The sequence below is a fragment of the Miniopterus schreibersii genome (assembly GCF_964146895.1).
Source record: "Miniopterus schreibersii genome assembly, chromosome: X".
Lineage (NCBI taxonomy): Eukaryota > Metazoa > Chordata > Mammalia > Chiroptera > Miniopteridae > Miniopterus > Miniopterus schreibersii.
In genome coordinates, this window is record NC_138104.1 from 16,956,140 (window position 1) to 16,972,466 (window position 16,327).

The following is a 16,327-nucleotide window of genomic DNA, read 5'->3' on the forward strand; positions in this document are numbered from 1 at the left end:
GGGGGAACCTGCCTACCATGGGCCATTTTCTGGCATGTGACACACTGCAGGCCCTCATTGGATGAGGGTGTTGAAAGCTACTGCCTGTTTGAGATTACATAGTCCTTAGGCTTGGACAGGGAAATGAATGGCTTTGTTATAGGAGAAGTCCAGACAGCTGTCAGCTCTCACCTGTCAGTTCACTGACCACCACTGCTGTACCTTATGGGGCATAAGGTACCCAGTGTATAGGTGATCTACATAAACATTTCTGGATACAAATGTCAGTTTTGACCCAAACCTGCTGCATAGGTCTATCTACCCTTTACATTTTTAGCAGCTCTTGAAACCAACCCACACAGGACTCAGTTGCTGGCAATTTAAAGGCACCCCTTTACAAAGAAAGCTTGAAAGGCCAATTTATACACTTGAATATATGGCAACTGTCTCAGATTCCATTAGGAGTTCAAAAGTAACATAGATGTGGACAGTTCCCAGCTTTGTAGCTCACTCCCAGGGCTCATCTCCATACATGGGATCTGATGTAGTTCAGGATGGGGAGGTCTCTTAACACAGAGTAGGCTGAAGACCTGGAATATTGCAGCTGACATTGACTGTCTGGCAATAGGTTGCTCAGTAAGGCTGTTTCCATCTGCCCTAGATCAGTGAGCAGCCAACCCACCATGTGGTATGGTTACCATCTCTTGGTGACCACTCCCAACTCCTCACCAACAAAACTATACTACCACTATACCTAGAGCTACCCCACAGGGAGGAGTGGACACATTCTTTTCCTCCTAGAGCCCAGAATAAATAGATACACATTGCTTAAGGCACTTTGAATCCTTATGGGAAAATAAGTTGTTTCAGCTCAGTAAAAATGGAAAATTGGGGGGGAATTGGAATATATGCATACTTAAATTTTAGTACCTGTTACAGTTCTAGAGTCTCTAGTCATTTTGTTAATTTAGGTACATAAAAATGTGTTAATAAATACTTTCATTTACTCATACAGTGGTTATGGCTGGTATGTTCAGTTTTGCAGCCTGAAAAGTTTATTAGAAGTGCTTTGATTCAGTTATTTTTTTGTTAATCCTCGCCTGAAAATATTTTTCCATTGCTTTTTCAGAGAAAGTAGAAAGGAGGGAGGGGGGATAGAGAGGGAGAGAGAAACATCCATGTATGAGAGACACATCGACTGGTTGCCTCCCGCACTTGCCCTGACCCAGGGTGGGGAGCGAATCCACAATTGAGGTAGGTGCCCTTGAACAGGAATTGAACCCAAGACCCTTCGGTGTGCAGGCGGATGCTTTAGCTACTGAGCCACACCAGCCAGGGCTTGATTCACTTAAGTGTTTGTAGATTGTGTGACAGATGTCTTTGCTGCTTTATGAGAAGCAGATTTGCAACTCCAAACCCTCCAGCTTTCTCCTCCTCCCTTCCATTCTGGCATTTTGATGCAAGAGAGGCAACAATCACTATGTTTCCAAACACTCTGAGCATAAAGTTGTTCCCCTTTCCAAAGACCAGAAAGAGATCCACCTGTCAAGAGTCAATCAATCATATTAATTCTGTTTGAAAAATGGCAATGCCTGCAAAGGCTAAAATATAGCATGCTTCTTCCTGTTTGTGAGAAGACACTGCCCAATTTGTCCTCACTGGGCAGAAATTACTTAGTGGTGTATTGGAGCTGGCTTACACTGGCTTGAGAGAGACTGTGCATATCTCTTCTTAAATGTCATGTTGGTAGCTTGACATTGAGATGGGAGTATTTACACCATAAAAATAGTCAAATACTACAAATAACAGCATTTTTTCCAGAGATTCACTTGGTAAATATTTTTCAGTTAAAAACTAATTATAGTAATTAGTGTAGTATAGTAGTGAGAATTTTGCATTAAAATCTCACTATTTCATAGATTTTAGAAATTGTTTTGGGGTGGGGAGATTGAGAGAAGGCCAGAGAACAAAATATAGATTATTTTAGAGCCACCCTACTCTGTATTGTATACTTTTTGGCACTTTCACACTGAATACTTATAGTAGTTCTATGAAATCAAACATTTTAAATATTTTGATTTTATTGTCATACAAATTAGTTTAATTTTTCTTGAAGAAAATTATAGAAGGGGACTTGAAAAAAATATGTTTTCTGTTGTATATTCATGTTTTATTCTTTCTATCTTTAGGTAGAATTGCCAAATTTGTCCTGATCATGGCCCTATATAGATACCTCCTAGTAGATGAGAAATTGCCCAACTCATACAAAACTGAAATTTCTTAAGCAACAATTATCAAGCAAACAGTCCTATATTTTTTCATTGCCCCTCCCCATGCTAGCTTCTGTTTTTCTAATCATGTATATTTTAGAGCTCACTATTGAGTTATAGATGTGAGGTTGCTTCCCTTTATCTATAGATAGATTAGATAGAATTGATAAGTCAGTTCTATAGATAAAATTGAATGTGGTCTTAATAAACAAGAAATTATTGACTACCTAATACTAGCTCAAACTTATTAGCACTTACTACATACCAGATACTATGCTAAGCTCTTTACCTACATTATTTACAGTTTACATCAACCCCAACAAGGGCCAGTGTTTAAATTATAACATGCTTAAGGATGACTCTGCTAAGTGATCTCAATTTAAGGGAAGTGACACTGTGTTGGTACTCTGCACCCCTCAGTGGACTCAGTTGTCCCTTGGATGTTACAGCTTGCCTTGCACTGTGCTAGTTGCTAAAGGGATGCTAAAGAGGGCCTGCCTACAGCCTTGATTGGGGGACAGTAGCTAAGACATAGAACTATATCTTATTCCTTTCTCATGATACTCAAAGTATAATAAGTGCTTGATATGTGCAGACTAGAGAGCATTCAGATACAAAACTCTTGGTGCTAACACTCAAGTTTTAAGTGTGCAGAGAGAAGTGTGAATTGTAATGATTGGTCAGAAACTGGACTTGAGGCAAGCCTTGAAGTTTAGAAACCTTTCTAATAGGCAGGGCCAGCAGTATTAAGTACACAAATAGGTTATACCATTTCAGAGTTAAAAAGAACCCTAGTTCAGCATTTCCCCAGTGTGTTTTGCCAGACATTCTGCTTGCATGCATTAGGGAGACAATATTTTTGTTCAGTTTCTTGGACAATATTTTTGTTCAGTTTCACCGTAGTGTTGAAGTTTCAGGAAAATCTTGCTGGAAAGCAGACCCCTAAACTTTGTCTTATCCAGTGTCTCCCAGGTACTGGACTGTAGACCCCTTTTTCATGCAACAGACCCATAAGTATCCCTCTGAACACACTTTGGGAGATGCTGATTAGTGTGATCCCCTCATTTTCCTGCTAAGTGCCAGAGAGGCTGAGTGATTTACCCAAGGTCACAGAGCTAATTGACAGCAGATCCAAGCCAAGAATTCCAGAGTTTTCTAACTCTTGGGAAGTGCTTTCCGTTAAGCCACCAAGCCTTTGTAATGCCAACTCCACTGGCAACTTCCTTGGTGAGTCCTTCACTGCCAGCACATCATTGCTGTGCTGGCAAGAGGACTTCCAGGGACCAGACTTGGGAATTGCAGTGAGACACCTGGGTTAGTAAATCATTGCATGTGAAAGCAATAAGAGCTAATTCCTTCCCTCTGAAGAATGTAACACAAACTCCCCTCCCCTTTCCTCCCTTCTATGGAGCCCCAATAAAGACATATGTGCTTATTAGGAAACTAAAGAATGCCTAAATAGAGTCTAAAGAGCATTTAAAACTCACATTCCTCACTGCTGTCCTGGTAGTTATTATAGATAGAACAACCTTTCAGTTATTTGCATGTGCAGAGGGCAGCAGCCCTATAGATTATCCAAACCAATCAGCAGTAATTGAAGAACACACACAATGCATGTAATACACACGCATGCAAACACATGCACGCCCCTTGCAAAACCCTTTGGTATCCAATTTTGTCATGCTTTTTGCACAGTCAGCTTTTCTTCTTTCTGATTCCAAGCCTTCTCCCTTGTTCATAAATTCCTTCCTCAAGGAAGTCTTCCCTGACTGCATCAACTGACCACATTCATTCTTTGGGTCTGCATCGTTTGAGCACACAGGCTAGGCAATATCAACTCCCACATAGATTTCTAAGGGTCCCGAAGCCCTGGGCAGTACCAACTCCCACTTGGATTCCACATGTGAAATCTTAGCTCCTCAACTGGATTGTGATGATTCCAGCCACCGGGGTGGAGTGTAGGGGGTAACAAGTGATTATTTTAGCTCAATAATTGCTGCATATGAATGAACTTCTTAGGGCCAGAAAAGAGATGTATATTAATAGTTGACATTGAGAGAAAAGTGAATGCCTAGTGAATTGGGCCTGAACAGAGGCTGCCCAAACACCACACACAAGCTGGGGCCTGAGCTTCTGCTCTCATCAGCAAATCAGATACTTTGTCACTGAGTTATTAAGAAGAGACCATCCATAGACAGTATTGCTCAGTGGTTGAGCCTCGACCCCATGCATAAAGTGGTTACCAGTTGGATTCCCAGTCAGGGCACATGCCCGGGTTTGGGGCTTGATTCCCAGTAGAGGCATTCAGGAAGCAGCCGAGTAATGTTTCTCTCTCTCTCCCTAAAATCAACAAAAATGTATGTTTAAAAAAAAGAAGAGAACAAACCAAATGAATGGTGCTGTGGTCCCTGGGAGCAAGGGCCAAGATCTGCAGGGCACCTGAGATCATAGTGCTTCTTCATGTCACAAAGACCCTGCTTCCTCTCCTGTCTTCCCATCCACCATCACACTCTGTCTCACTTTTCATTCCTAACTTCCAGGAAAGAAGAAATCCAAATTTAAAGCCTTAAAGAGTTTTTTTGGCAAGAAGAAAAGAAAAGAGCCTGAAGGTGCCCAGGGAGGGAGGAGCAGCCTGAAACAAAGCTCGTCCAGCAGCAGCATTAACAACTCTTCTCTGAATCTGGTTCAGGAAGGTCAACAACCTAAGTTAAGGTAAGCTCACTGGGTAGTGTGAGGGGTTTGGTGGGGGATGGGGACAGAGTAAGGGGCAGATTGCTAGATCCAGGTCCTCCTTTGGTAGCCAATCACCGGTGGGCCTTTGGTTCCAGGGACTTTTGCCCTCCATGCTTGTGGGGGCTGGGTCGGGGGCCATTGCCAATGCAACCATTTCCCAGTGGCCTGTCTCTGTGCTCATGTGTAGACATGTCATCTGGGCCACACAGCTCAGTGGGTTGGAACATGGTAAATGCACTCCCCGTTCCCCAAGAGCTTTTGGTGGAGGGTGCAGTAGATCAGGTAAACCCTTCCCTGTCTTAGCCACAAGAACTTGTATTTTGTAAGGTAAGGATAGCCTATATCATTCAGGAAGCTTGGTCTGGCTTGCTTGCCTGGCCCTCAGACTGCAGCTCTGTGATTACTGGGTGAGGGGAACTAGATCTCAGAATGTGTGAATAAAGTCTCAGTGAAGCCATATACCTGGGTTGGGACATAAGTGTGAAGTCACTGTATTAATGTAAAAATGAACAAATAAATAAGCAAGCAAAGAACCCAAAACCATTTCTCCCTCCATCCCAGGAGACTAGGGGAAATGGTGCATCTAGTCACAGAAGGGATGGTAAAGACTGTTTCTGCCACTACCACCCCTATTTAAAATTTCATCTGTGATGCTCCAATTTCTGTATCTTATTGTGGAAAATCTGGAGCTATTCCTGGCTCAGTCGGATCCCCCTCTATGGAGTTCCACCAGGGACTGTTCTCCTGACCTTAAACTCTAGACTTATCTGGACTCCCCACAGAGCTCACCTATGCTGCTCCCTATTATCTAAAGTCTTTGTTTGGTGGTGATGGGACAGTTAGCAAACATATTATACTATCCCCTAACAGCACATAGGTCTCTTTAAGGGGGACATTAATGCGTGCATTGAATGTGAGGAATTTCAGATAGCTTTGCCAGTGGGAGAGATGGTTTTGGACAGGGGCTTGTTTCATACCTCACAAATCATACCATTACAGATCATTACCTTATAGCTCTAAATAAGGCTAAGACTAGCCCTGCTAAAAACTGCAGGGTGGGGTGGGGAGGGGAGGGGCATTTGGATTTACTCTGTGTTGTCTCTACAAATTGGCAAGGGCTGTCTCCACTAAAATTGTATATTTCCCCTTCTTACTTGCCCCTCCCCCCTCTAAAATGGCTCGTTTAGTCTGCTGCATTTCTCCACACTAAGAAAGTGTGTGCATATGCACCTGTCTGAGGTGGGTGGGGAAAGGAGGGAAGGAACATGAGAATGAGAGGGAGAGGCAGTGCGTATAAGAGCATGTTGCCTTCACCACCAGGGCCAATGAGTAGCAGAGCTTTATAGGGAAAAGGTGGGTAGGAGTTTAGTACAAAGTGGCCCACAAGCCACCTTAGCATGGTGCCATTTGAATCTTCATGGCACCACACTGCCCTCAGAGTGTGTCATGATCAGATGTGTATGTCCTGTAGCCAGACAGGCTCACAATGACAGAGTGGGTGCTAGCCCTACAGTGCCTGAGGTGCTACTTTAGTTATCATTGTTTTTTAAAGTGCCAACCTATGTGTACTGTTTTGTAATAAAGGTAATAAGTGCAAAAAAAATATTTGAAAAAATTTTAACTATTTTATCCAATTTTAAAATATTTCAATCCCTCCCTAAAAGAAACTCTGTACTGATTAGCAGTTAATCCCCATTATCTCCTACCCCCACTCTAGCCCTAGGTGAGCACTTATGTATTTTCTGCCTCTATAAATTTGCTTATTCTGGATTTTATGTAAGTGGAATCATACTACTTGTAGCCTTTTGTGACTGGTTTGTTTCCCTTAGCATGTTTTCAAGGATTACCCATGTTGTATGTAGCATGTATCCTTTTATACTACTGAATAGTAGTATTCCATTGCATGGATATACTACTTTTTATCTGTTCATCAGTTTACAGATATTTGGGTGGTTTCCACCTTTTGACTATTTTGAAGACTGCTGCTGTGAACATTTGTGTAGAAGTTTTTTTGGATATATACTTTTATTTCTCTTGGGTATATACCTAGGAGTTGAGTTGCTGGGTCACATGATAATTTAATGTTTAATTTTTTGAGGCAACACCAGATTGTTTTCCAAAGCAATTGTCACATTTTACATTCCCACCAGCAGTGTATGGAAGTTCCAATTTCTCCACAGCCTTGCCAACCCTTTTATCATCTGAGTTTTTGTTTCTAGCCAAGTGTGAAATGGCATCTCATAATGGTTTGGATTTGTATTTTGCTGCTGACTGACAATATTGAGAATCTTTTCCTGTGCTCATTGGCCATTTGTATGTCTTCTTTGGAGAAATGATTTTTGGGGATCCTTTGCTCATTTTTAAATTTAATTATTTTATATTATTGAATTATAGGAGTTTCTTATGTATTCTAGAATTGTACATCTAGATGTACAATTTGCAAATATTTTCTCCCATCATGTAGGTTGTCTTTCCCACTTCTTGTTAATATCCTTTGAAGCACAAAAGTATAGTAAACCCTCAATTTTGCAGATCTCAATTTAACAGACTTTGGATTTAATGGACAAAATTTCCAGTCTGTATGTCATATGTGAAAATTAATATCCTGTTAATTTTAAAATGCTTTTAATCAAGATTTGCTCATAATTAAATTAACAGGTTATTTTTTTGTTATGAATTCACTGTTATTTTTAACAAATTTTAGCGAATAAGCCATATATTGGAAAAAACACTGTAAGAATTTCACCAACATAAATAAATATAACATATCTACAACTATAGTCTACATATTTAAATCCAAGCATCACTGCTTGTAAACAATGTCCTGAGAATGATTAGAAAGTGATCACTGCATTGAGAGTGGTAACTGGTTCTGTTGTTGCTTGGTGTGACTTTATGCAGCAGTTTTAACTCCTGCTGGCCAATGTTCCACAAACACTAAGCCATGCCCCAGCCCTGTGCATTTGTTTACTTGCAGTGACTGGTGAACTCACACATTTACTAGACCTATTCAGTATAAACTTAAAATTATTGTAATACATGTAAAAACTTTTTCATGAAATTAAACTTTTCATACATACTCCGTTTTAATTACACAAATGTGTTTACATAAGAAAAATAAGTTAACTAAATTTGTCATTTTTTTAACATACACATTCAGAAAACCTACTTTATTATATAATGGACTTTTGGCTTTAACGGATACCCCCTCACCCAAATTAGTAAGTTATATTGGGGTTTTACTGTATTTAATTTTGATGAAATTCATTTATCTATTTTTTTCTTTTGGCGCTTAAGCTTTTGGTGTCATATCTAAGACTTCATTGCCAAATCCAGGTCATGAACATAGACCTCTGTGTTCTCTTCTAAAAGTTTAAGCTCTCATATTTAGATCTTTGACCAATTTTGAGTTACTTTTTATATACAGGGTGTCCCCCAAAATGTATATGCACTTTGAATGATTATAAAGTCAGTGCTTATTACCATACAGTTCATTTTCAAAATTTAAAAGAATCTATAGAAATGAATAATATTGTTTGTCAATGCCTGTTTTCAAACTGATGACCACCCTAGACCAGGCACTGCTGATAACATGAAGCAATGGAATCACAAACATCAAGAATCATTTCGTTTGATATTTGTATGCCCTCAATTCATCGGCTCTTGACAATTTTATACTATAAACTGTATTATTTATGTATCCCCATTAAAAAAAGTCTAGTGGCACTTTAGGATAATTTTTCTTTGTTCAAAACTTAGCCTGGCTTCACCCATTATTTCAAACCAGTTAAACCTGAAAAGGAGTGAAATTTAAATCAGTTATCAGCTGTTAAAGTGTGTATACATTTTTTGAGACACCCTATATAGTGTGAGATAAGGATCCAATTTTATTCTTTTACATGTGGCTATCCAGTTGTCCCACCACCATTTGTTGAAAAAGCAATTCTTTCCCCCACTGAATGGTCTTAGCACCTTTGTTAAAATAATTTAACCAGAGGTTGGTGAGTTTATTTCTTGATTCTCAGTTCTATTCCATTGATCTATATGTCTATTCTTAGGCCAATGTTACCTGCCCTGATTACGTAGCTTTGTAGTCAGTTTTGAAACTGGCAAATGTGAGTTTTCCAACTTCTTGTTTTTCAAGATTGTTTTGGCTATTTTTGTTCCCTTGCATTTCACTGTGAATTTTAAGATCAGCTTGTTCATTTCTGAAAAGAAAAAAAAAAAGTGTTTAAAGGCAGCTGGAATTTCACTAGGGATTGCATTAAATCTGTAGATCAGTTTGTGAAGTAGTGCCATCTTGACAAGATTATTCTTCCAAGCCATCAATATAGGTTGCCTTTCTATTTATTTAGGTCTTCATTAATTTTTTATCAGTGTTTTATAGTTTTCAGAGTATAAGTTTTACATGCCTTTTGTTAAATTTATTCCTAAGTAGTTTATTCTTTTTGATGTTATTGTAAATGAAAGTGTTTTTTTTTTTTTAAATTTTCAGATTGTTTATTTCAAGCATTTAGAAATACAATCAATTTTTGTATATTGATCTTGTAGCCTGCAACTTTGCGGAACTTGCTTATTAGTTCTAGTAGTTTTTAATGGATTCCTTAGGAGTTTATACACAAGATCAAGTCATCTGTGATTAGAGATAATTGTACTTCTTCCTGTCTAATATGGATGCCTTTTTTTTTAACTTCCCTGGTTAGAACCCCCAGTACAATGTTGAATAGAAGTGATAAGAGCAGACATCCTTGTCTTGTTTCTGATCTGAGGGAGAAAGTATCCATTCTTTCATCATTAAGTATGATATTAGCTGTGGGTTTCTCACAGATGTCTTCTGTCAAGGTTGAGTGTCTTTAACATGAAAGGGTATTGTATTTTACAAATGCTTTTTCTGCATCTATTGAAATGATGGTTGGCTTTTGCTTTTATTTTATCGATGTATTACATGAATTTATTTTCATATATTAAAGCAACCTTGCATTCCTTGCAAATTCTACTTGATCATAGCGTTTAATTCTCTTTATATGTTGCTAGATTGTTTGCTAGTATTTTACTGAGGATTTTCGCATCTACATTCATAAGAGATAGTGGTCTATAGTTTTTTACCCCTGTGATGTCTTTGGTTGATTTTTTAAAAGGTAAAATACCTTCCCAAATCCCAAACGGAGTTTTTTGTGCCTTTAGCCTTTCATTTTTGTCTAACTTTCTTCTGATTTGTCTTAACACATAACTGTCATCAACCTGGCCCCATTCCCAATCAGAAGGCATTTCCATCAGGGTTTAGCAAGCTGTGGGTGTGCATGGGGCAGTGTTGGGTGCATAGGATGACTTTGAAAATAAGACAGATGTATTGCAGATCCCTTGTATGAAAGAGAAAAAAAAAACTGGTGCATGAAAATCTCCAGCATCTGGGCAGATATTTGATATTTTAAAATAAATAAAAACAAAAACACTAGAGAGAAATTTGGGTATAAGAGGTCTTTTATAACTCTTACCTTAATAATAGTAAGACTCTGGGTCTTCCCTTCTATTCCATGGGGTTGCCGCTATTGAACTGTACACTTTAAATGGGTGAATTGTATGGTATGTAAACCATATCTCAGTGAATATATTATGTAAAAAAGATATGTGTTAATTATTTTAAAAATAAAAATTATACAGAAGTACATCAAGTAGAAAATTATCATCACCTTCTTGTCTCTAGATCCTTTCCTCAGAGGAAACCATCACTAAAGATTTGGTGGCAACCCTTCCAGACATTTTTCTATAAACATAAATGATATATGTATGTAATATATATTCATATATTAAAGGGGACCATACTACTCTTTATTTTTTCATTTATTATCTCATGAACAACTCTCTGTGTCAGTATATATGCATCTTCACCCTCCTTCTGTGATGTCTTTGGTAGGCCATATTATAGATGTACATGTGTCATTGGTTCCTATGGCCCTTGGGCTGCTTTTACAAGACTTTCTCCTTCCCTTCCAGGGTCAAGAGAACCATGAGGAGCAAATCCTTGTCCCATGACAGCATCTTCATGTTGGATTCTGAGTCTGAAAGATCAGAAAGTAAAATATATCCTTCTCCGGAGCCCCAGAGAGGCAGAACTCTGGAGGTAATACTAAACTTGAACATCTGTGCCTAATTGGATTGACTACTCTTCCATTCCCTATTCCTACCCTACCAAAAAAAGAAGGGAGTCATTTGGCCCTATTTCTCAGCTGATTCCACCCCCACAGGGCTGTTGTAAATATTAAATGAGAGAATATACAAATATATGATGTGCTTACTTAGTTCCTGGCACATAGTGTTGGCTGGTGTTACCCCATTCACTTATTTTGACACACTCGAGAATGCTTTAAGTATTATAACAGTGATATTCCACTGTTAATGTGCAAGTGTTCCAACCCCCATGTCTTTTCTCTCTTCCACAGAGATCTCATGTTTCCAGAACTCTGCCTATCACTGGTAGTACACATAGATCTGTTTCTGGAGCTCTGCTTGAAGTTAAGCCCCATTACGTGCACAGAAGTGGCATCTGGGTTGGAGGATCCAAGATCACTGAGGTAATAGAGTAGAATTGTTAAAAGTATGGCAGCTAAGTCAGATGGACAGACCTGTGCTTGAATTCTTGATCTGCTACTTACTGGCTCTGTAACCTTGGACTGATTTCTTAACTTCTCTGAGCCTTTCTTTCCTCATCTACAATGGGTATGATATTAATATCTACCTCAAAGGGTTGCTTGTGAGGATTGGTAAAGACTCATAGGTGTTCAAGAAGTTGCTCAAGTTCTCCCAGATAGTAAGTGACAGACCTGGAAAACTGACCCAGTTGTGTTGACTTTAAAACCCATGGTCTTTCCATTACCACAGTCTCTAAGATGCACAACTTCTTTGTACCTGCTTCAATGGGGAGAGGGGTACACCTTTAGTCTCCATAAAATGCAGCATGTGCATAGGTCAGTCTTACCTCCAGCTAATCCTAACCATTGCTCAGTCAGAAATTTCTGGAGCTCTGATCTAGAAATGCTCCAGGTGAAGCTGGAGATATTGCCAGGGAGATAACCCTTAGCAGCTACCAACCTTCCTCCTTCTCTCAGCTTTATATCCAAAGTTCCCTGTGTAACTGGAAAGGCCACACAGGGAAGAGACCTTTCTCCACTGGAGAGCTGATTATTTTGTATTTGGCAAGAGGTTACTAGGGTTTATTTTTATTTAAAAATTTAAATTAAATTAAATTAATTAATTAATTAATTAATTTTAAAAAAATCTTTATTGATTTCAGAGAGAGGAAAGGAGAGGGAGAGAGAGAGAGAAATATCAGTAATGAGAGAGTCATTGATTGGCTGCCTTCTGCAAGCCCCCGACTGGGGATCGAGCCCGCAACCCGGGCATGTGCCCTGACTGGGAATCGAACCCTGATCTCCTGGATCCTAGGTCGACGCTCAACCGCTGAGCCACGCCAGCAGGGCTAAAAATTTTTTAAATAATTTTTTGATTTATTGATTTGAGAGAGGAAGGGAGGGAGGGAGGAAGAGAGAAGGAGAGACATTGATTTGTTGTTCCATTTAATTATGCATTCATTGGTTGATTCTTCTATGTGCCCTGACCGGGGATTGAACCTGCAACCTTGGTGTATCAGGATGACATTCTACCCAACTGAGTTACCTGGCCAGGACAACTTGAGTTTATTTTTGACATGGCTGCTTAAGATCCCATATCTCTTGCTTTTTTTTATGTACTGTACATGGAAATTCTCCTGGGTAAATTAGCTATTAAGGATAGAGAAGCAAACACTAAAATGGTCAGCAATGATGCTGATCTTATGGTTGTAAAGCAGCCCCTAGGGCAACAGATTGTTGCCCTGTTGTACTACAGTAGGAAAATTCACTTCCATGAACTTTCTAGTCCAGTTTTAAATGTCAGTACCAGCCCAGCCCCATGGCTCAGTGGTTGAGCGTTGACCTATGAACCAGGAGATCACAGTTCCATTCCTGGTCAGGGCATATGCCCAGGTTGCAGGCTCCATCCCCAGTAGGGGGCGTGCAGGAGGCAGCCGGTCAATGACTCTCATCATTGATGTTTCTATCTCTCTCTCCCTCTCCCTTCCTCTCTCTGAAATCAATAAAAACATATAAAATTAAATAAATAAATAAATAAATAAATAAATAAATAAATAAATAAATAAATATCATTACCAGCTTTTGCTTGTCTCCACAGCTATACTCCCTCGCCATCCAGTGGCCAAAATCCAGGTCTACATGACCACATGGGGTTATTTCTCATATTCAAAAAAGAAAAAAGTGTTTACTGGATTCTTCTCTCTTTCCTTCCTCTCTCAGTCCCAGAAAGAGAGAGACTTTTATAGCAGAGATATTTGGTTTTTAAAAAGATGATTTTTGTGTGTGAAAATTACAGAAAATATTCTAGGGGCATGTCCTCTCACAATGAAGGAGGTGGGGAAAGCCCAAAGGCAAGTTTTCTTAAATGTCTGGTTTGAGCCCACACCTCACAACTTTAGCCTACTCCCTTAGTCCCTCCCCTGGGAAATAGGGCTTAAGACAGCATAGAGTGTGCCCTGGCTTGTGTGGCTTAATTGGTTGAGTGTAGTCCCATGTACCTAGAGTTCACTGATTCCAGTCAGAGCACATGCCTAGGTTGCGGGCTCCATCCCCAGCAGGGAACATGCAGGAGGCAGCTGATCAATGTTTCTTTCTCTCCTTCTCCCTTCCTCTTTCTCTAAAATCAATAAAAACATATTTAAAAAATATTTTAAAAAAGACAGCATAGAGTGTTAACAGAACCTGAGTTGTCAACAACCAGATTGACTTTTGCATGGGAAACTTCCCTTAAGTGCCAAGGAGACAACCTTAAATGGCAAAGTAGTTGACAGAATTAAGTTGAGGGTCCTCAAACCCAGTGCTGCATAAAAGTTGGCCAGGTATGGATATTTTTAATGGATTAAGTGAGCAACTGGGAGACTGTGGGAGAGAAAATTCAGGTACACCATTTCTGTTAGAAATACCAAGACTGAGTCAGTTTTTATCCCCTGCCAGATTTTCACCTCATGTCCTGTCTGAAGTGTTATGAATGTGGGTGCCTAGATTACTCTTCAAGACATTTCATGTTCTTTTTATTTGAGGATTAATAGATAAGAAGATGTAATAGCAGATTGTTAGCATTTTCTTATTGTTGAATCAAAATTAACTCAGTAATTTAAGAAACTGTGACGGCGAAGCAGTTTTTCTTACTGCTCACAGGCCCGCCTCTCCCTCTGCAGCCCTTCTTAGTGAAGCAAGCACACCTCTGCTGGTTGTTGCCTTTAAACTTCCTGAACTTGAGCATGGGCCGTTCCCTTCCTGTTAGGAGACAGTACACAGTGGTTAGGAGATAGGAGTACACAGTGGTTATGAACATGGGCTATAAAGGCAAGCAGACCTTTCAAATGTATGCAGTGCTACTGTGAGAATTAGGCCAGTTGTGTCATCTCTCAAACCTGGTTTACCCCATTTATAAAATGGAGACCACAAAAGTGAATACTTCAAAGGATTGTTGTAAGGTTCAAATAAAAGACATCTATGAAGAGCACACCATGCCTGGCAGGGTGAATGATCTCAAATCAGAAACCAATCTCTCCACCTTAAGGACTAAGAAAGAGAAGAGCAAACTAAACCCAAAGCTAGCAAAAGGAAGGAAATAATAAATATGAGAAAGCAAAGTAAAACCCCCAGTAAGAGTTAGTTGTCATTCTTGTAGTTATGATTAGAATTGGGCTTAGGGAGGCTGCAGAGTAGCTAGAAGTTACACTCACCTCCTTCTGGCACCAAGCTGGATTTACAGCTTAATTATAAAGCAGTCAACCTGAACAACCAACTGAAGGCTAGATGAACTGAGGTATTATAACCAAGGATTTACAGAAGAAGCCACATAGAAACTGGTAAGAAGGACAGAGACACAGAAAGGGCTGGCCCCTGTGCATTGGTGTGGTGGCTAAGAAGCCAGAAAGATATCTTGGCTGCAAAACTTCCTCCCCCCAGAAGTGTGGGGTCTCAACCTCACTCAGGGATCCCCAACCCAAAGCAACAGAGACGGGAAGAGGAGCTTGCATAGCATCTGGTGGTGAAAATCAGTGGATATTCAATCCACCTGGGAGTGAAGGGCGTCTGCTAGAGACCCAGAAGACATCTTCCCAGGGTAAAGCACTCCTATTGTTATAGCATCAACAAACAACAAGTATTGTCCCAGATGTGGAGAAAAGGGAACCCTCGTGCACTGTTGGTGGGAATGCAGACTGGTGCAGCCATCGTGGAAATCAGTATAGAGTTACCTCAAAAAATTAAAAATGGAAATGTCTTTTGACCCAGTGATTCCACTTCTGGCAATATATCAAAGAAACCCAAAACACTAATTCAGAAGTATATATGCACCCCAATATTTGTTGCAGTGTTATTTACAATAGCCAAGAACTGGAACGGCCTAAGTGCCCATCAGTAGATGAGTGGATAAAAAAGCTGTGGTATATTTACACATATAGAATCTAATGAACAGAATAAACTGACAAACAAACTAGAAACAGAGGCATAGATGTATGGAACAGACTGACAACTGTCAGAGGAGACGTGGGTTGTGGGGCTGGATGAAAGAAGGTGAAGGGACTATATATATATATATATATATATATATATATATATATGACACATAGACACCAACAACAGTGTGGTAACAGAGAAAGGAGGGTAGGGGTAGGTGGAGGTGGGCAAAGGGGGGACAAATGGGGACCAGAAGAGACTTTGTTTTGGGTGATGGGCACATGATACCATGTGCAGATGGTATTTTGTTGGTTTGTACACTTGAAACCTGTATGGTTTTGGGAATCAATGTCACCCAAATAAATTCAATTAAAAAATAATGTAAATCAATTAATATTCTTATAATATGTCATTTATAGGTGATAAATGGTTATTTGGGTTAAAAACTCCACAGTTGCTAAATTATTGCTGATATTTACTAAATTATAGAACAAAGAAACATTTTTGCATGATTCCATATGTTGTTAAGAATGAAACATCTTTATTGCAAATAAAATGTGCTGTCATAATGTACACACACACAAACACACACACACACACACACAGAATTGGACTTTGGATGTTTATTCCCCAAAGCCTCTTCTCAAGATCCTCCAATGGAGCCTGGTATTAATAAAGGGTTGCCTTATACACTGACCAGGAGTATCCCAGGGGCAAAATCTTGGCAAATCCTCATTGTGGCCCTTTTTTTGGGCTTTGAAAATTTGAAGGCATCTCTTCTGAGCTGGAGCAGAGCCTATGACAGAAGCA

At 39.6% G+C, this 16,327-nt stretch overlaps 1 protein-coding gene across 1 annotated transcript in view; it reads left to right on the forward strand.

Moving 5' to 3' along the window:
- Positions 1 to 16,327, forward strand: part of KIAA1210 — a gene marked incomplete at both ends in the record, with an annotated part of 39,431 nt that overhangs the window by 1,621 nt on the left and 21,483 nt on the right. Inside the window, 3 exons of the mRNA XM_081126360.1 lie at positions 4,790 to 4,961; positions 10,977 to 11,103; positions 11,423 to 11,554. Of these exons, the coding sequence (XP_080982486.1) occupies positions 4,790 to 4,961; positions 10,977 to 11,103; positions 11,423 to 11,554 (431 nt within the window). The remainder of the gene's footprint in view (positions 1 to 4,789; positions 4,962 to 10,976; positions 11,104 to 11,422; positions 11,555 to 16,327) is intronic.